The sequence below is a fragment of the Augochlora pura genome, chromosome 3 (genome assembly GCF_028453695.1).
Source record: "Augochlora pura isolate Apur16 chromosome 3, APUR_v2.2.1, whole genome shotgun sequence".
In the NCBI taxonomy this organism is placed as follows: domain Eukaryota; kingdom Metazoa; phylum Arthropoda; class Insecta; order Hymenoptera; family Halictidae; genus Augochlora; species Augochlora pura.
The window spans coordinates 7,479,366-7,502,099 of NC_135774.1; the positions used below are offsets into that span (position 1 = coordinate 7,479,366).

General features: G+C 32.1%; 1 protein-coding gene across 1 annotated transcript in view; it reads left to right on the forward strand.

Annotated features, from left to right (window-relative positions):
- LOC144467624 (uncharacterized) overlaps positions 1–22,734 on the forward strand; it is a 260,392-nt gene that overhangs the window by 128,385 nt on the left and 109,273 nt on the right. Inside the window, exons 6-8 of the mRNA XM_078176514.1 lie at positions 1,956–2,100; positions 5,597–5,996; positions 11,634–12,009. Coding sequence (XP_078032640.1) covers positions 1,956–2,100; positions 5,597–5,996; positions 11,634–12,009 — 921 coding nt within the window. The remainder of the gene's footprint in view (positions 1–1,955; positions 2,101–5,596; positions 5,997–11,633; positions 12,010–22,734) is intronic.

Genomic DNA, 22,734 nt, shown 5'->3' on the forward strand with positions numbered 1-22,734 from the left:
TATTCTGATCTTATATAATTTTAGTGAGTTATAAATGTTATAATCAAATTGTTGAATTCCCTTAATTGTGTCACTGTTTTGAGTTTCAATTACTCATTTTTGTTATAAATGCATAAAACCCGCAATCTAATTAATCTCACACTTTCACCCTAAAAGGTAAAAATACTTTAATATAATGGAACATCTTTCAGGGTGTATAAGATTTTTATTGACTTCATTAGTTAAAACTTCATTAGAAGTTTTCATTAAGACTTCATTAGAATAAAAGTGTTTATTGTTGACTATTTATAATAATATTATATTTATATTACTTATATAAGAATATTTATATTACTGCCAGATAGATTGACGTTCGTAGATAACGTAAAGAACATTATTTGTATTTATTTAATATGAATAATACAGGTATGAGCGTACCTATTATAAAACAGTTTTGTCGAACCATATTTCAATATTACAGATCCAGTGTCCCTAATTTGTGTCCCAAAACTTCAAATGGCTGAATATGAAATATCAATAATGCATATAATAGAAAAATATCATTACCTTTTTTTTACACATTTATATTAAATAATTAATTTATAGTTACATGTATGTTTCACTAATAACCCATGTGAACGGTACTCGCTAAAGTTAAATTACAACATAGACTAATAGAATATGTTAATAATAAAATTTTATTACATAAATTTAAATGATTTTAGACAGTATAAAAATTGATTCCATTTGTGAAAACAATTCTAAATATTTTTTATCATTTTTATCGTAACTGAAGTGAAAATTCAATTCTCACCACGTCAAAAATTAGATTCTCTGTATGCATCAGCTACGCTTTTATCATGCAAGACTTTGTTTAAAAAAAAAAATCCAGTTCGCGAAGTCCAGTTTAACTTCTCCGCGATTAATGAACTGCTGACTGAACAAACATAGTACAAACAGGAGCTTATCCTACATCTGAAAATAAGTCGAAAATGTGGGATCAATTTTTTTCATCCGGATTTACGTTCTGAAAACATTTCGCTTTGAAAATTTGTTGAGTAGGTGAGCCTGCATTTGGCTAACTCTCGACCAAACGTGTTCAAAGTTCACGCTCGACTTACCCCGATAACGAGGTCTCAAGCAACAAATCTTTTTCTACGTTTTTCTTCTTTTTCACATGTGACATAACCATTGTCGATTGACCCTTCAGCCGCTGGCAACATGGAAATTGCGTACAAATTATGTTACATTTACTTAACATTTGGCAATTAAAAAAATATCAAATTTAAACAAAATTGTTTCTTTTTATTTACACTTATTACTTAGGAGGCATCTGAATAACAAATAAAACTATCTTGTAACAAAGGCTAAGAGCAAATAGAACAAATAGAATACACCGTAAACATAACTAATGTCATAGGAATATATGAAAATTGCATTATTTTTGCCGCTAGCTAAAAATATTTACGGTAACAAAATACTACTAGACGAGCCATATTAATTTGATTGCTAAAAATTATCGTAAAATTCCTAGACTGGCATTAGCATCAGGAATAATTTCAAACAGAGAAAAAATAAAAAAAGTAAGAATGTTCATGTACTAATGTCAACATATTAAAATAATTAAAGGAAGATAAACACTCGGGCACGATTCCTATGTCTTAAAATTTCTGCAGACAATTTTTATTTTCTACAAACATCGGCAGTTTAGTAATGACAAAGTTCGAGCTCAAATGACACCGAATTTATTCTTATTTTCTACTAATTCTATAAGAGTATATTCATAGCTATAACTTACTAAGGGATAATGGTAAACTCTTGAATTTTCAAATTTCGAGTTCCCCACTGCGCGACGCGTATGTCACACTGTGTAACAATGCGCCGTGTAACAAGTAACACGCAACGGAACGCGTAAACTGTCTACGAGTGTCGAGTGACAAGTGTTGTAACGACGTTATTATTCGATATGGTTGCAGGAGTTTCACGAGAATCTCATCCGGCGAGGACTTTTCCGCAAGAGGAGCGTGTCGCTGGAGGACGGCGTGCAAGGTTTAACGTCGGACGACTTTATGCTACCGAGATCACTTCCTATATCTCCCACGTCGCCGACTGCAGTCTCAAGTATGAAATACGATTTACAACATGCCGGCGCGCGTTATTTTTCCGGGCTAGTAAAATTTCCTGGAACTTCCGCGGCCGGGACTCGCAAGTTTGCGGCGACGCGCGGCAGGGCGATCCTCGTTTCACGCGGGGACTCCGCTTTTTACGATCGCCACGTGGCAATTTCAACGAGTGAAAAAAAGGACCACGCTGATTTATCTTCCGTCTCCTTCCTTTCGCCGCGCGTCTAATGCGACCGCTTCTTTTTATCGTTTAAGCACTGTTTTTTTTGTTTTGTTGCCGGTTCCGTTTCGCGTCTCCGTCGCCACGCTGTCGGGTTAATTTCACTTTCGCGACAGAATTGTATTTCTTATTGGTCGAACCCTTTGTTCGAATGTTTGTCTAAAATCGTTATTTCGATGCTCGGTGAGCTGACTTTTGCTGCAGTTCGGAGAGTTTTTTCATTGCAAGAGTGTTCGATATATGCACAGTTTCGATTAAGGATCATAGCTTATAACCCGATTTTTTAGCATTTCTTTGAGATTCTTTATTGAGAAAGTACAACATTCGAAATTGGAAGACGAAATTGAAGATTTCAAAACAAACAAATTTTTCTTAATGTTTGGTGATTTAATCTGAGAATATCCTGAATAGAATAGAAGAGCATCGTTTATCTTTAACATAACCTTAACATGTTATAATATGCTATTCTCAATTAGTTCAAATATTCTGTTTTTCACAGTATTAACTAATTCACCAGTGTGTGTTTTTTTTTTAATTTAATTCATCCAGATCTTGTTACGGTTTTTAGATCTTTAATAGTATTATATTGTTTGCCATTTTCATAGATTGGAAGTGATAATATTCCGCATGAGTTCTCGGTGAGATTACTATTCAGGAGAATGGGAATATTATAATCTTATGAATGTTAAAGATGACTCAAGATAAACAACGTTTCCTCTTCCTGTATAACAATTTTCTTCCTTCCATTATACTCCAATTATTTTGTAGCATTTCCTCTAGTTCATTATCAAAATTGTTTACACTTTTATTGATAATAATTGTTTTTCTATAACAATTTTGTGTACTGTAATTTTTCCATTATAATACAAATTTTTGAGTATATTTATACGTCATTATTATTTTTTATATTATATGTCAGTATTATTTTTCAGAAGATGGCACTTCATGCTGTTGTACACCCCCCCTCCCCCCAAGTATTACGACATATAAGGAAAATTAAATTTTGAGATTAATAAGAAATTCTTATAATTTGTTCTACTTATTTACGTAAATAAATTTAGTAACCTCTATTATATAAAAGTGAATTAAAGTTTCTTTTCGGCAATACATCCACCACAGTTTTAATTATTTCTTAAACTAATTTTCATCCGTTTTTGTTCCATAAAACCAGCACACATTAGCTAAACTAGATGCAAAACTGCAATTTTTATTAAATAAGAAGGTGTTCTAATACTTTTAGAGAGGAGTGTATGCAATCACTTATAAAAAAGAGTTGCGGTATCCTTGATTTTGGAACTTACGCCTATCTAAAATGAAAAGATCATAAGTACTATCTATCTAAAAGAATTTTGGCTACAAGAAGAACTTGTACAAAAGAAAGAAAACAATAATTGAAAAAAAGATCGGCACTATGAAGTTTAATTGTTTACTTATTTACTGATTTATTAATATTCTCGAAGATTTAAAATGAATATTTTCGGAAACATGTAACAAAATAAGTTGTTATTTTATAACAGCATCAAAAATTACGAAACGACGTAAATTCGAGATGAATTATTTCAAGTAGTAACATTGGTAAATGCTTATTCGCTTGGTCTGTAAACTATTCAAACGATGGCATGAAACGTTTCTGAAAATAACTGTTTAAAACTGAGCTATAAATGTACTGATTCAGTTATAGAAAACCTGATTATACCAGTCAACTGCACCGAAAAACTAAACTTTCAAACTATTGAGCGTTCCGGTTAGCCAGCATTGACTAATGTTTCTAGGATCGATGACAGTATTAAAGCTGAATGTGACAGACCTGTGCTAATTTTATTACAAATATATATTTAAGAAACACGTTACAGTGTTAAATTACACGTTAAATTTATATTGAATCCACGAAAACATTAATTTTAGTTTTGCATAATTTATTAGTTTAGTATAATTTATTAATGATGTATAATTTTTTAATTCCCTACTTTCATTTTATATTGTATTTCATTTTTATCTCAGTATTTTATTTCTACATATTTCTTTCAATTTCCAAACATTTTTCTTATTTTTCTTATATGCCCTTGTCAAATAGAACAATATTACAATATAAAAAACGTGTTCTATGTACTTTTATTATAATACACATCTTTAATTCACTAAGATGTATTATTATCAGAATATATATATAATTTTAGGAATGCATTTTTATGAAAACATATCTCAATGGTTAAAAAATCTAAATTTCACTACATTAAAACAATATTATTTCTTTCTTCGTATTCTGAACTGGATAGCTACTGTGAACATTGAACATTGAACATTTTGTCACATCATATCTATTGGGTTGGCAACTAAGTAATTGCGGATTTCAAATAAGAAAGAAAATTCAATTCTTTTGCTTAAAAAATATAAGTTATAATATTTTTTATATACGATAAAATATATCGTATATAACATAAAAATCGTGCTTGCGATGCTTCCTTTTTTGTAAATAATGTAATAAAATATGTTTAAAATGCGCTTCTTGTCCTTCCATCTTCAAACTACAATAATAAAAACGAAACTAAATAATTAATCGGTGCAACTTTCTTACTAAATTGAAGATGAAAGTCCAGACAGTAAGAAAACGATATAACTTAACTACTTTGAACACGTTGATAAAACAAAAGAATGTGCTAAGACCATCTATTAACAAAATCCGCAATCACTTAATTGCCAACTCAATAGTATGTATCTGGTAAAGTGTGATATAATCCGAAACATGTATAAATACAAAATCTTACATCACATTTCTTACATTCCTAATGTGTCTCACTTCTTTTGTTATGTTTTCATCGCACTACACATTTGCGCCTTTTGTCTAATTATGGACGAAAAGTGACAAAAAATTGACAGGACGCCTATGGGCGCTCTCAGTGTTACGAACGCAAAATTTCTAAGCGCCTATAGGCGGCTGCAGTAGCCAGAGTGTTAACGGCATGTAAAGTTTGTTAACCCCTTGCCGTACCATTTTCTTCCTACTTACAATGGTAAGCACTTTTTCGATTGTAATCATTTCTTCGGAGAAAAGGACAATTTATATTTATTGTATGTCTAGATTTACTAGAATGATTAGACATTGATTGCAAGAGAATAGGATTTGATTCTGACTTAAAAGAACGGAATAACAATCATACTTAAGAGGATATCACTAGAAATTACCATCAGGAGTCTGACTCGTTTAAGTGCGGCAAGGGGTTAACTTTTATCATTAAGTGGAGGGGAAACATGTGCGTGATTGACGATGTTCCAGTACCGAGAAGAGTCATACAAGATCCCGTACTGGATTTCCAGTCGCCAGTAAGGATGCTGCAGCGAGCAGACGCACTATGTCCGATGGTTTTCAGTCCGGGATCCGCGCTTGCCGGTATGATCACATCACCATTCGCTTCGAGCGATTCGTTAGCGAACGACGTCACGAGGGACCACAGCGATGGAATTTGGAACGAGTCTCAGGCGACAGTCCTCCAGGCTGATTCGTTAGCCCTTCTGACACCGTCCTCGAGGAGGAGACACCTCCTGCTTCTCCAACATCAACAACGATCCTCGATGGACACCGAGGCGCTGGATGTTGAGGAAACAATGGAATCACGTTCATCGAGTCCTAGGATACGTCTTACGCCGGCTATGCCCATTCAACCGCTAACGCCAAGGTAACTATAGAATTTCATTACCAACATTTCTCCTTCGAACCCATGCAAATCATCGAGAACATGAGTTTGGTAATTCACTTGACGCATGAATCACTAAGTACTATGGAAAATTGTCTCACTTTGTTTTATTTAGTAACGCCACGATGGCCATGTTTTTACGTTTAAACTCATGCAAACCATCAAAAACCTACAATAAATAGTTTTAGTAATCTACTTAACGTATGAATCATTGAATAATAGAAAAAATGTTGTTGTTTAAATATATATTTTGTCACCTACGTGTGAAGGAAAGCTCGAATTTAAATGATAAATTTTCAAATTCTACACATACAATTATAAAAATGGTATTTAACAATTTTCACTTTCAGAAATCTACATAACGATATTCAAGCTTAGATGAACATTTTTTTTCCCACTCCTTCGACTCAAAATCTCGCTTAATCGCCTGCGAACTATGATTTCGATCTACAGTTTAAAAATTGTTACTTGAGTATCCAGTTTCAGATAATTTATTAAAATTTTCAGATATTTCATTAAGGAATAATAGAACAGCATCTAGAAACTGAACTAAATGATAAAGTTATAAATAACCCTAACCATACTCAGTGTAGATTTTTATATAACACCGTTCGTGTGTTAACTCTATGCACTATCACGATTCTGCACAAAACAGTGTCATCGTTCGCAAGTATCAGCAATTTTCTGGAATAATTCGCGCTTATTTTGTTCTACTGTTTCCAGTAAGCATCACTAAACGAATCCTCTTTTGAAATACCTTTCATTTTGAAAATTCTTTCACGGCACCTTTATCTCCGCGCGCTGCTTTTACAAAAGTGCTGTTATTTTTCCTTGTTCACCGTTTCACGGCAGACCATTATAAATATAACACGGAGCAACGTATTTCTGAAGCTCTCTTCAGAATTTTCTATTTCCTTTGGAAAGAATACCGCGCGTTACACCTGCACTTTCCTTAATTCTTTAACCGTTCTAAAGCGAAACCGTATTCCAGGCATTCACGTCATGTCGAGGTTGTCTTCATTTTATTCCGTTCATTAGTACGCGGCAGTGATAGAAGAAGAAACTACGTGCTAATTCGGAAAAGACGTTTCCATAAGAGTGTGCGGTACTGATACTATCGGGATAGTATCGGAATCGTTGTTCGTTAGAAAATTACGAATACTGGAAAAAGGTATTCCAATACTTATTATTAAAACGCAATAAATTATTAAAAACTGAATCAATTTTTTAAATGTTGAAAGAACTAGTTTACTGTAAAATGACAAAAATACTTGTTTTTAAACTGTGTTTCTATTTGGAGTGACCAAAAGACCCATATTTTAACCCTTTGCGGTCGGAGCCATTTTGTGTGGAAATCCAAAATATATGTTCAGATTTATAGCGTTTCTATTTTATAATCTGAAGCATTTTATAAAAAATATAAGTATATTTGATAAAAATTATTTCTAAACGTGGCATGATCGTTTTTACCGGCACCATAGCGTCGCCACTCGATCGCAAAGGGTTAACAACTTTTGGCAACCTGGAAGGAAAACCTAAAAAATTCAATTTATATTCATCCAACAAATTTTTTACTCTTTCTGTTGTAGTCTCAGATGGAAAGGTTAAAAAACGAGAGTTTCTTCTTTTGTTTCGTAACTTCAATTAATAACAAAATTGAAAAAATTTATTTTAGTCATTGTCTAGTAAACTAGTCTCCCTACCATCTAAAAAAAATTAAAGTCGTTTAATCAGGCTATAAATAAGCTATTGTATTTTAAAAGGTATTAGAATATTTTTTCCCAGGGGTTGTAAATGAGTGTTATATTATCAAAATTTTATTCATTTAGAAATTAAAAAATGCCTTGTTAAGATGTCATCACTGGATTGACATTTTCTACCAAATTCCATATATTTGAGGGGAGACCATCTATTCATGCGCAGTTTGCACAGCTAATTACGAAAGTCCTCGCACGTTCTACGGTACATTCCATTTCGTAATACCTACACTGTGCATTTTATGTATTTATATTAAAAATTACAGGTTGAAACACTAGATAATAAAGACATTAGAAGAATTTCGATATATTTTTACGTTCTCTTGAATTTATTAAATAATAAATATTTAATAAATACGCAAAAGAGGATTTACATTTCTCCCCTGTTCTTTACAATTAACAGTGATCTAGAAATTCGCTTTCTTTAACTTAAATTATTTAAGCGTCGTTCCAAGGTTTCAGCTTAAAGTATAGAGTAGGGTCGTTGAATTCATCTCGACACCAGCTTATAATTTAAATTATTAAGCAGAACACTATCAAGACGAACCTATGTATTAACATTTTCGAAATCATGATGGCCAGCATTTTTTTTAAAAGATTTTTTTTGTGATAAACTCACGGTTGTACTACGATTTCCGGGACACTCTGTATAATAACTGAACCTTTAGGATCACAGACGTGAGGATGAAGACGATCCACTTCTCTTCCTTGCACCGTGCTTCTCATTCATTTATACACCGGAGTCTCTCATATCTCATTCTTTGTATACATTCTCACATATATTGACTGACATCTAAACTAAATTTACAAAGAAACAATTTCATAAAATCATCATAAACTCAGTGTAAATATCCATGGCTAACAACGAGAGGTACCCAGGTGTGACACTTACTTTTTAATGAGATTTTGCATAGTAAGTAGAGATCGTAAAACCAAATCTAATAATATGTGGTTTTGGGTGCAGACGGCTTATAGTTTTTAAGATGCTTAGTGTTAGAGCAATTAGTAACGAAGCTAGAAAGACAAGCCGCTTCGATGCGTCGTGTTTAGGTATGCCAGAGGAGTGTTCACAAGTGCTGGCGGGAATAATAGAGCAGGGATGCGATCAAATTGAATATACAGGGTGCTCTAAAAGTCTCTCGCAAGTAGAAAATGAGGAGTTGCTGAGCTTTTTTCCCTGAAAAAGTGGACAACATTTTCCTTGGTAAAAATGCAATCTGCGGTTTTGTTTGCGAGTTATCAATGAAAAACTATGTCGTTTTATAGCTCGACGCGAGATAACCAAGCCAATAATCGGACCCAGTTCCGCCAATTGGTTCTGTCGCCTAAAGCCAGACGAACTCGCTTCCTATTGGTTAGCGTTTTTCGTTAATATCACGTTAACGATGCTTCGGAGAAAATTATTGTAAAGGAAAAAGCTGTTTCAAATGACCTCAGGAACCCCTCATTTCCCGTTTGCGAGTGATTTTTCGGATACCCTATATACTCCTGAACATGAATCAATTTCAATAACTAAGTTTGGTTTTATGGATTTCAATTACTATCCAAAAGCAATAATTAATATTTAAAGCAATAAGGTTTCAATGATTATACTTGAAATCAATTTTAATAACTAAGTTTCGGTTTATGGATTTCAATTACTATTTAAAATCAATAATTAATATTTAAAAGCAATAAGGTTTCAATGATAATACTTAAAATTTATTCATTCTATACACGTAGATATTGAACTCTAAAGTAAATATTTCTGGATTTCTAAAAGGTATTCAGAATTAGGGGAGACTGATGATGACTATGACACTTTGATTTCAAAATACGATTACGCCTAACCTGTTGTATATACAACGACAGTTATTGTATGAACCTCTCATTTACTTAACTGAGATTATCCATTCACAGTGGTTTTATTATGCATTAAGGAATATCCAAGTTGTAGGTTTATTATTGGAAACGGATAAAATGTTACAACCGACCCCGACATGATATTCTTCATGTGCGCAGTCGTTACAGCCGCAACATTGGTCTCATTTTTCATTAAATTTGCTTGTGCTATGAGGTTTCCAACTATCTTGGTATACTTTTATATCCATGGTTTCTTTATTAATGTTTTTAACTTTTGTACGAGGCACTCAAAAAGTTTGACTATGACCTTAATAATGATCATAACCTAATATCATAACCTCATAACAAAAGTAGGTACTTGCTTAAATAATAAGAGAATGAAAATTCGACGGGGAAATCTCTTACAATCAACCCCGTCTGTCGGTGTCACAATATCCAAACTTCAGCTAAACTTTAATGATAAATTGTTATTTATAACATGCAAATTAATGCAAAGTAACTATCAGTATATCTTTAGAACAGATGGAACTAGAGACTAAAAATAAGAATGAAGAATATATTTACTAAAAGTGCACTTGTATTACAATTTTAAAGTAGGAAGGAAAGTTAGCTTCATGCTACTGAAAAGTTATTTTCTTCCTTATGCAGATATACAGGGTAAGTCACCAAATGTTAGCACCTCAAATATCTTTGTTGTTTCTAAAGACACGTAAAATATGGTAAGGACAAAGTTTTATGGTACAATGGGGCTGACACGATGCGATAAAAAAATTTTGTTTTTATGTAATTTTTTTGGTCTGCTTGACTTTTTTAAATGAAACCACCCTTTTCTAAGCACCTACAATGATAGTTCCTTTAGGGATCCTTTAGCGTTCCTTTAGGGATTTAGTGACAATAATTATTCCTGATATGTAATAATATCTATCATATATTTTGAAAATTTAACGTGTTACAATTGTTACTGGTCTCACTTACTGCGATGTTAGAGAGATTCGAACCATTTATAAACAGTAGTCGAATCTGGAAAATCGAAATTCTGTAACAGTTGCCTTCGCCAAAGAACTTATAGAGAGTTCGAATTTATCTTCTAGATGTTTTATTATATTTAAAAGTACTGTGTTCCTTTGCGAAGTATTTATCAGGCGTTCGTAGCTTTCTCATAGAAGTTCGAGTCTATTTGCAATATACTTGATCCCATCTCTAGTAGAGAGGGAACATTAGGAATGGAAATGAGTCAGTCTTCTCGTAAATTCTCCTCCCTCCCTGACCACTTCTCTGATATCCCTGCCGTGCGGTGCCACGACCCGAAATCGAGGTTATCTTTCTGGCATTGTTACTAACAACTTTAACATTAATCCATTACCTGCCGCAATTCAAAAATCAATACAATTATACAAATATCTATACAACGCTTTTATTTTAAGCTTGCTTAAATTGAATTTGTCATTATTAATATCATTTGTTTTCGAATCTTAAAAATATTGACCGTCCCATTTTTGAGACAATGAGCGAATTAACTACTGCAGGTATAAAGGCAGACAATAATATTATAAATTTTGACATGTATTTATTATTGTATGTATTATTATATGTATTTATTATTAATAGACTAAATATGACTAAATATGTCTCCCACGTTAAAAAATTCTCTCCTTGATAAACGTCAGAAACCCGAAAGCGATATAAAAACGTATCTTGACGAATATTTTGAACAATGAACATTAAACGACAAATATCGTTTATTGATTTCGCATAAAAAAAGGAAGAAACTTGTGGAACACCCTAACATTCGTGTCTTCAAAAAAGAATAATGGTGGATATTGGATTAAATACTTCAAAAGCAATAAGCCGTCTGCATCTAACACGAGTATGATTAGATTTAATTTCATGAGCTCTACCACTGTGCAAAATCTCATAAAAAACAAGTTGCACATCTGGGGATCTGTCCTTGTAAGTGAAGTCATCGAAAGCCGGCCCGTGATAGAGACACACCGTGTTAAACTCGAAGCGATTTTTAAAGGCAATTACTTCTCAGCGTCGAATCGTCCATCACTTCGAGCAATGGCAGACCGAGGAGCGCGTTCCGTCGTCCAAGTCCTGGTCCGCCGTTGTCGCAACCGCAGTCGCAATCGTCGAGCGAGTTCGGTTTGAGCCTCGCGAGGACCGACTCCGGCGGTCGGACGAACACCGACCTGTCCGAGACCTCCGAGGACTACGTCACTGCCAACACCTCCACCGAGACTGGGACCACAACCGGCACCTCGGCGACGACCAGTTCCTGGTCGAGGCCGCCGCAGACGTCCAGCGCCGCGGCTTCCGCCTCGGCGACAGCCACTGCCGCCGAAGGAAGCTCCTTCGAGAGTGCTAGTTCCATTTACAGCTTGGCTCGCAGCGAGGTGAGTCCCTGCTCACACTGTCCTCCTTTCTCTGTCTCTCTTTCTCTATCTTCTCTGATGCTTTGTTGCTCGGGCTGACGGCTACCAACGCACAGTGGGACGGATCGGTATTCCAGCTGGACAAATGTCACGTCGCATCTTATAACGTTCAGCTATGTTGAAACACCGTAGGGACTTGTTTGAATATTACTTCGACAATGACTTTGACAAACGCGCAAGGAGACATCTTTGAAAGTTCTAATTTAACGTTATTTTTATTGAAGAAGTCAAACATTTAAAAAGTTGCATTAAATACTATTTTTATCACAGAGGGGAACAGATATATTTCAATATTTTCGCGTGGTTCACGACAAATTAAATAGCTTTTTTACCTATACCGCAGTTGTTAAAATATTTAAATTGTTCCGGGTTGTTTGGAGAATCGTAGTACAGTCAGTATGGGAGTGCTTTTTTATATAAACTGAGCCGAAAATATAGAATAGAATTTTTTTCATACAGGACTTCATTGTCGAGAAAATCGAGTTTGAAAATTCGTCAGATACGCGTGCATTTAGACGTAGTTTGGTTCGTTTGCACGACTTGTCAAACCCTATTGTATCTATGCACACGCGTACCAAACGAATTTTCAAACTCGATTTTCTCGCCAATGAAGCCCTGTATGAACAAATTTCATTGTGTCATTTTCGCTTCAGTTTTATGTGAAAAATCACTCTTGCGCCGATTTTACCACGATTTTCCGAATATACTGTTAATGCTTATACAAGTCCGAATTTTTTCATAAGCAAAATATACGAATAATACGAAATATTTAACAAAATATATATAATAGTTACTGTGTCTTTAAGGAGATGAAAAATTAAATTCTGTGTATCGTTTGTTTAACTAATGTGTATCAATTTCTCTGCATTAATCTAGTTACTGCGTGTCAATTTTTGTACCCTGATTACTGTGCTTCAATTACTGTGATTAATACAATTATTGTAATATTTATATTATTCTGGATAAAAAAAACACCCATTTCATGAATTAAGAAGGTAAGATTAACCCTTTGCACTCGATTGGCGCCTCTGAAGCGCCAATGAAGATTATTATAAAATTAACAAAATAATGTTGACATTATTAAATACCCTTCTGTTAAAAGCATAACAGTTTTACGAGTCACAAGACTCAACCTCATATAACAAATTATACTAAGTACTATACTACAGCTGGTCAAAATATCCATTTTAACTGTAATTATAAAATAACATTTCTGACATATATTATTTCAATTTTAAATTACAAAACGTATTTTATTCACACGAAGTTAAATCTTGTAACTCATGCAACAACAGTTAAACTTTCAATAATTTTTGAAATCTAATCTTTCATAGTATAAAAATTATTTCGGAATGTTCTGTAATAATTTTAGTGGATCCTCAGGGTCATCATTCGAGTGAAAAGGGTTAAATGTAATACGTGGTTTCCCATAAGAGGGCACAGCGATCAACGCACGCATCGAAAAAGACATGGAAACTTAATCTAGGTAGAGTGCAGAATAATAGAAGCAAGAAGTAAATTCGTTTCAGTTACTGAATTACTTTAATTAAAACGGTATATTTAAAAAATCAAGACATTATCGTTTTTTCGTAATTTGGTCGAGTTTTATGAATATAACAGTTAATTTTCTAGTTCTAGAAACCTCCATTTTTGTACCTTTTCATTTTTATTTGCAACGTGTTTCTTAAGTCTTTTAACATGATCCACACTTTATAAGACATAAGTTAAGGTTTTGATTCAATTATGAAAAGTGCAGATAAAATTTTATACAAAAATTTCAATATCATTAATTTAATAATGTATTGAGAGCACAGTAATCTGGAGGAGTACGGTAATTGACACACTTAACCAATTTTTACCAAAGTGGTCAAGCAACACCTTGTAGCAATTTACTGATTTAATATTAACACATTCATCGCTATTTTTATCAAAAAAGTCAGAAGATACATTTTAAGATTTTGATTTGTCACTATTTTTATCGAAATGATCGAAGAACGTCATCAAAAATTTACGTTTAACACTATTTTTACCGAAAGTATCAAATAATATTTTTATACAAAGGAGTGAATAGATACATTCTAACATTTTAGTCTAAAATTATTTATAAGTTTAATAATATCTCTTCGATTGACTTAAAATTTTCTTACTATGATTATAAAATTAATTTGGTGGTCTTAAAAGTTAAAACGTCGTTTTAAAAAAGTGCAGAATGACTAATCACTTCATCATTGTGTTGGTAAAAAACCGAGAGCACAAACAGGTAAAACTGAACAAAGTTTTTTTCTTAATAAAACGGAAAATATGTAACTAATTTTATTTTGCTATATACGAAAACAAGACGTCACATTTTTTTAAATTTACAATTGAAATAGTTCAGAAATCTGGCGTTCTTGTTTTTTAACCCATTTGTATAAACAGTAGACAATAAAATTTTTATGCAAATTCTTATTTTGCTATATCATTTTACAAAAATTAAAATTAATACATATTCGTTTGCATAGCGAAAATTCGTCAATTTGCAAACAATCATCAATAGCCAAGTTTTTTAAAATCTAAATAAATTAAATCCTAATTTTGATCAGAGATCATTTTAACCAAAGATGATATAATTATAACCATCGTTGAAAAATATATGATTTTTAACTTTGTTTTTATATAAACCATATCATTTCTACAGATATTGTCAAAAAATGCCAGCATTTTGTGAATGGTGGTTCAAAAAATTACCGGAAGAATATGTGTTAAAGAAATGTTTCCTTCGTCAAGAAAAAAGTCAATGAATGTAAAAAGGAAAGTCAAAGTTCTCTTATTATATCTTTTATTATATTCTACTTTACATTTATCATACTGATAAATTCTGTAATTGCTTTTCGTTCATGGTAAACAATCAACCCAACATTTTCGAACTTCTTTTGATAAAGTCATTCCATTCCAAAAAGAATTAAATATCTAGATACTCTGATGATGCAAATGGGTTCAGCAGATATTGATAAGTAAGTTTAGCGTGGCTGATTTTAATCTTCAGGTTGGCAACGTGATCGCGTCTTGATAAAGCACGAGTTTATCGAGGATGTCGTTCGAACTATATCTTAGTATTAGAGTTTGGGCAAAGAATTCCCTATTATATCCTCGTTCTCTTTTATTCTGATACATCGCTTATAGAACAAGTTATAATGTATGAACTACCCTGAGTAACTTTCATATTATTAAATGATAGCAATTATTTAAGTTTGGGAACAACTCATTGGCGACCTCAACCTCAGTCATTTTTCTTATAATTCAACCGGCGATCGATTTAAAACGTATTGTAAGTCCATGTTGTTAAATTCCAAGCTATAACTTGACTTTCAATTTTTAAATCATTGTAAACTGATTTACATTGGTAATATGAAAGTGTACGGAAAAATTGTGAACTGTAACTATTAAAATCTTATTGAATTCGATAAAAAATTTATACACGAGATATTTCTTAGTTAATAGACATCTTTTAATTTACTTTGAAAAATACGATTGCGAAGTAGAATCTTCCAAAATGTGAGATAGGTTAGCTTACAAGGAGCTGTATATACTTCTGTTAACGTTATTAAAAATCATAGGAATGGCAGATATTTGATATTTTATAAACGGAGAAATAGAAACTAGTAGTTTCTGAAAGTTGTTCAGGAAATGAGCAGCTGTAGAGTAGTTCGAGATTCAATTATTTCATAAATTACTGAATTTCTCGGTGGGAGTACCGTACAGGGGTGAGAATACAGCAGAGCATGCTAGAACGAACTAATTGCTTCTAGAATCTCCTTCGTTATAGCATCCGTTCGTTTCAGCATACACCCGAGATACACCTATTTAGGGATTACCTTTCCCGTATTGAAAAGTCGAGATCAGAATTACCACTCAATACAACGCTTTGCACAGGAATAATTCAGTAAAGTGAAAAGCATTTAGTCCACTTTTTGTTCACTTCGATTTTTAAATCAACTTCAAATAAGCTCGTGTTCGAGTAGGAAAAAGGAGCGATACGATACTGTAAAAATTTATTGCCCCACTCTCGTTTATATGATAGCATAACTGATCAAATAATTCGCATCCAATTTATTCCATACAAGATAATAAATTGCAAATTTATGGAATAAAGGTCTGCTTTAATGGGGAGCTGTAATATTGAAAATGCAAATAATTTAAATTTGATAATAACATAAAAATGCTAATAGAGTAAAGTTATATCTAATTATAATAAATATCTGTTTTACTTACAATTATAGGTTCACACAATATTGCAATAAATATTTCCGAAAGTGTAACTAAACGAGAGTGTGATTTTAGTATTTCGTTTCAGTATTTTGATTTTACTGGAAATTTAATTCTTGACATTTTAAGGAAACATGAAATTCGTAGCTTATCTCTTACGTAGAACAGGAAAAATTGTACTGTAAAAGTTACAGGAAGAGAACATATGATATTGTTAAAAATGGAAGTGTATATTATTAAAAATTTATTATAGTGACAGACACAGTGTTCGTATAAGAAAAAGTGATTGTATGAGTCAATTGTTTCTTAAGTCCGCATTTCTGCAAATTTTAAATTCCTTTATAAATCATTTTCAATATCGAATTTATGTGAAAAATTAAATAATTTGGACTAATTAATATCTAAATCATTGTACACACTTGTTGTTGAGAGCTCTAATTGAAATATGAATCGGACGATTTAAAAGAAAATGTTAACAATCCAATTAATATTAAATTATTAACTTTGTAAAAGGTGCACAAATTTTGCGTATCATATTTTGCGATATCATCTTTGTTTTTATTTGAAGTATTCGGTTTTCGAAATAATTTAATTTCCAATTGTTTCATGATATTCTCGGAACCGCGATTTTCTTACAAAGTTCGTTCGTAAAACCGTTCAGGTGTCGGAACGAATTTTTCTGCGTATTAGTTCGAGTAATCGATAGTCTCCGGTAAAATTCGGCGAAATTCGTGTGCATCCGCAAGTTTCTAGCAGGGGAAGTCGGTGTCGGTAGGTAATTGGGTTTGAACGCACGGTTGTGAACAAGGGTAATCAGCTTTACCTTTTTATGGTGCTCGGGCTGACCCGAGTTCGGGTCTGCCAGCTGTAACACATTGTAACATGGGAAGATTACACACAGGGAGGCGATATTATATTGTCGCCGGACAAAGTTTCTTCAATCATTAGATAACGAAACGAGTTAACTAGGATTACCGTTGGAACTTCTTGCGTTTAAGTGGTCGAATAAATTATTAAATGTACCAGCTGATAATCGATGATCAATTATTCTTTTTCTATAAAGTTATTATCTAATTTGGACACGACGCAATAATAACCATGCTGCGGATCTTTGTCCAAAATTTATACTTTTATATTAATTATAAAAAACAAAAATTCAATAGAAATGTATAACTTTTTTCAATAACATCGATTAAACTAATTAAGCGATATTTATAAATTCTGCTAACATTTTTATAGATTAGTTTATTACCTCCTGATTGTTTTAGACTTAATATTATATTATATTAGATTAAATATTATATTGTTTTAGATTTAATTGGATTTGATACATAATAGTGATTTGGAAAAAATACTTGAAGCCTATAAGGCGTAGACAAAACTTTCAAGCTGTAAGTCACATCTTAATTACTTTTACATTAATTAAATTAAATTAATATATAAAATTTAATATAATTTCTCTTTTTTTTATTAAAATCAATTTCTATGAAGTAATTGCTTTCAATGAATTCAATTGTTTCTTGTCACTAAAGACAAACATTATTCTACTTTTATTTTACAAAAATTTAAATATTAGGTTTTTTTAATATCTGGTTACACAAAATATTTGTTATTGGAGAACACATAAATCACATTTTAGAATCAAAGTTTGGTCTAAGTAATATTTGAGCTATTCGGTGCATTAAATTTCCAACCCCACGTCTGAGGGTTATCCCGCAAAGTGAAATATTATTGCACGTTCTGTGTTATAATAATAAGCGTAAAAGTCGTTCTTTCGCTTGTGAAATGAATAAAATAGCTTTCAGAAATAGAACAGCGAAAATACGGGTAAAATGTCCTTGCCAGTTATTTCTCATATTAAATCGCATGAAAACGTGTGTATCTCGCTGGGGAAATATCCCTTGTAAATTCATTCCGAGTCGGCGTACACGCAAAGGGTCAATATTGATACTGGAAAAATTCTCTTCGAACTTCAAGCAAATCATCTTTGTTGCTTTTTAAACTTGGCTTGGACCGCCATTTAACATTCATTTCTAGAAGAACTGCAAAGCAATGAGTCGAACGCCGACCACGAGGAGAATATTTTCATTTAAACGATATAATACGTTTTAAGAATTTCAGCGCATTGTTTTGTAGAGCATAAAAAGCCATTTCCATTATAACCACGTTTTATATTTATTACAATGAGCACGCATATACGCCAGTACACGGAAGCACAAAAGAGGTTTCTCATTCTGGAAAATTATAAAGTATATAACAGAAATAATTGCCCGTTCTTTTTATTTTGGTACTGTAGCAATTTGTGTTATTTGAAATAAGAACATAATTTAATAGTTACTACTATTAGATTAATATATCAAATAGAAGTTTAATCATTTTCTTTTAATTAATATTGAAACCACCTAGTTAGTTAAAATATTATTTAATAAACGTTTTTTATTTTACAATAAAATTGTAAAATATCATAATTATTTTATCATAATCATGGTTTATCATAATTATAATTATAAGAATCTTTCTCGAAGTTCAATAATATTTCTCGATCAATTAGAATAATCTGATTTATTTATTTATAATTCCAACTATGCTTTAAATTTTGTATTAAAGTATGTTCAATGTTACTTATTACTAGCTTCTAAATTCTTACTGAACACTGTTTCAAGAAATTATAAAATATTCCAACTATGATCATATTAAACTACGGGTTTCATTTTTTATTGCAAAAACAATTCAGAAGATATTCGAATAGTGGATAAATTGAAATAACTGAAAACTAAATACGTACAACTTTCAACCTTGTTAGAAATTAATTTGCGCAATCGCTGCACTGTGAATTATTTATATAGCCTAAAAAATAAAGAACACTTATTTAGTACAAGTTTCACGTTCTAAATTAATACTTTTAAATAAAATTAAACCTTTTGCAGGTCTCAGTCGGCTTTTTGTAAATGGGATTAATCGTCTCGTAAACTAAATTTATTAATTTGTTATTGTACTATATTCTATATTGTCTATGATAAAATATATTATTTATGATAAAAATTGTGCTATTTTACAAGGACTTACATAAATTTATATTGTATAGCATGGTAATAGAACCTTGACATAAATTTATATCGAAGAGAAAAGAATTAATTTTATTTGGAGATAAGTGCATATTATTTACGAAAGAATTAATTTGCAGTACAGAAATTTCATCAAGTAGTTATTACGATTTTTCGACACTTCTCACTGACGTTTCTTAAAAATTCCATTTCTCAAATTTAAAGTTGAAATTCTTGTTCGATTAGATATGAATAATGAACGAAACGTCTAATAAACAATCACAAATAACTACGAATTTCACATTTTTTTTATCATTTCGATTCATCTTGTATACTTCCAGCGTGGTTCGTTATTTCACTTGTAAAAAATACTATTAAGTAACCTAGGGGAGCATCGAGGTACTTGTAGGCCCCGGGCACTTTTATAATGACTCGGTCATCACCCTCTCCTCGTTCACCGTACTCGACGTATTCTTCGTTGTCCTAAGGACCTTTTTTCCGACAATTCAGCTTGTACTCAAAAACTCGAGTTTGTACTTCAGCTTCTTTTCTCTCCCACTCTGTCACTCGGTCACTCTGCGTACAGCTAAACTGTACGCGCCGACATCCTTTTCACTAAACTGGATTCTGATTTTACACCTTTCGACTCAAAGGCGATGCAATAGTGTCAGGTTGTCAACGTTAGTAGGAGAGACTGGAGCTGGTAGGGCAATTTTCCAATTTTTAATTTTTATCCCACGGACGGCGGTCTATTTTTAGAACTACAACATTTATAATGTTTATAACGATTCCCAGCTTTAATCATCAATTTTTCCAATCGGGTTTGCCTAGTGTAATATTTATTTATTTAATTGAATTGCCGAGAATTGACTAATTAGTAAACGATTTAAATACACTGGATTAATCAACTATTTCGGCTATGATAAATTTTTGAATATCACCATTGCGGCAATAATGTTTCGTAACAGACACAGTTGATTAGATGAATCAATTATTAACTCATAATTAGTAGAATGTCTTTCCGAAAAATTATTGGTATATTGGGATCATGATAGACCTCGAAGAAAAACTACAAACAAATATGTTACTCTAATTTCAAATAAACGCTTAGTTGACATTCATATTCATAAATAATTATATGAAGTTATAAAAATATATGAAATTAAACTTTTTCTAGAAAATGAAAGGTAAAATTGGTTTAACGTGATAATAACCATGGTATTTCAAAGACTTTGTTACACTTTCTATGCTAGTCCGAAAGCTGACGTTGCTACATTTATACATAGATTTATAGTAAATATTTATCTTACTGGTAATAAAATAACAAAACATGAAGCAGCTCGCTTCATTTGTCAGTAGATGTTACGAATGATTTATTTTTCGTATAAAATAATAAAATGTAAACAAGACATTAAAATCAGTTTCCTAACACAATTATGATATTAACGATTTAAGTTTCCTTATTAAAAATGAATCGACGGAAAATAATTTGTAAAGATTGTTTAAATTCCTTTCCTATTAAAAATTTCTTTTCTATTAAATTTAAGTATTTGAGAAAAGTTTACCTGACAATTGATTGCTAATTTATAAGCTATGGCCTTATTATAATTTTTTTCATATGTAAAATAGTAGTTTAATCGAAGAAAAAAAAACCGGCTTCTTATGAAGGTTTTTCATAAAACCGCGCGGTATATAAAGAATTAATATCAATTCATTGAAATTGCATTGTATCTTTTCTTTCTATACTCCCACTTTTGTTTGTCCTTGACTATATGCCACGTTCGATCTGAATCTGTACGATAGATTTTGTCCTGCAAAGCCAAGTAATATTCACGGTTATGTTGCAGTACTGTAGTAAGAATACCGTTCGTATGATAGAAGATTTACATAGTGGGTGATTACATAATGGGGTTTCACCACAGAGATCGTGTCTGACAATGGCGTTTCCATATGCATGATGTTTATGTTATTTGTATATGTGGGTTAATACAAGTGAGTGTGGGTTAATATAAATGTTTCTATATTTGGTGTGAAATATCTATATCTTGAACGAATTTAGAGCGTTTCAATATTGTGTTTTCCTATTTAGCGATGACTGAATATTGTTGATCTTCTTCTTGCATCTATGTATTCGGGTCAGTGGCAGAATCTGTGTCTCATGCTGTTACCAATGTTACGATGGTCGTAAATATTTGGTGCTATGGTGTTATCAGTTTTGTCAGTGTGTAACATTTGTGTGTTCTATTCTCAGCCTATACGTACATACAATTGCATTTCTTTCTTTCTTGCGAGTGTTACCGCTAAACTTTCTTCGTGTATGTTTTGTCGTGTTTTGTGTGAAGCCGTTTCAATGCATAATATTTTCGCAAGGTTCGAAATGAGCTGCTGCTGCTCGTCGATCTATTGTCGTCATAATTGTAGCAGTAAAATTTAAATTTCGCGCGAAGCGAAATTATACTCTTATATTATTATCTTATCGTAGGTACGTTGTTCAAGTTTTTCCAACCAATTTTTCAATATCGTTACTAAGCAAAGCTAAATCAACATTTAAGTGAATTATGTGTTCCAACGAAATTTATAAATGAGATTATTGCGACAATGTTAACCTTGACAAAGTTAATGATTCATAGAAATGAACAATTGATCTCTCATTTGATTAGTGATAATTAGATCGTGAATTTGTATGCAAAATAATAGTTTCTATCAGCAATTGTAGAATATAAAATGTGCAAAAATATTCACTTCATTTTTCAATAATTTTAATACGTTAACAATGTAATAACATTTTGGATTTGCGTAACTATCCCACTCTGTTTTTACACTAATTTTGGTTAAGTCATATCCACCTGATGGAGAAAATATGTGCATATCGTTCAAAGCTGCGTTATATTACAGTGTTTCTAAGGTTTTTGTATGAATCAATATAATAATTATTGTGAGGATATAGGAGAAAGTACAAATCTATCTGAATTCGTTTGAATTGTTTCCAATACAATGGTAATTAAAGAATTTATGATGCCTAATACGTAGTCTATATTAAGGCTAGGAATTAACTGGCATGCGACGTGAGGATAGCGAGGGTTACGCCTCTTGAGTTCTGTCGCGCGTTTCGCTCTCAGATAATTACCTAAATGCTACACACATATACATATCTATCTACATATATAGATAGATCTATAAAATAGAACGGGAATACTATAGACAATTTAAATGATTTTACTATTTTGTATCTCACTAACTGATTTAGTATAACAAAGTATACGGTCAAATAAAGCCTAGCTCCAATTTGGTTCCCGAAATAGTTTCACATTAGAGTTCACAAATATTGATCATGGGTCATTTCTAATAACAAAACCTTTTACATTTTATTTCATTATATCTGAGGTACGCTAATTTA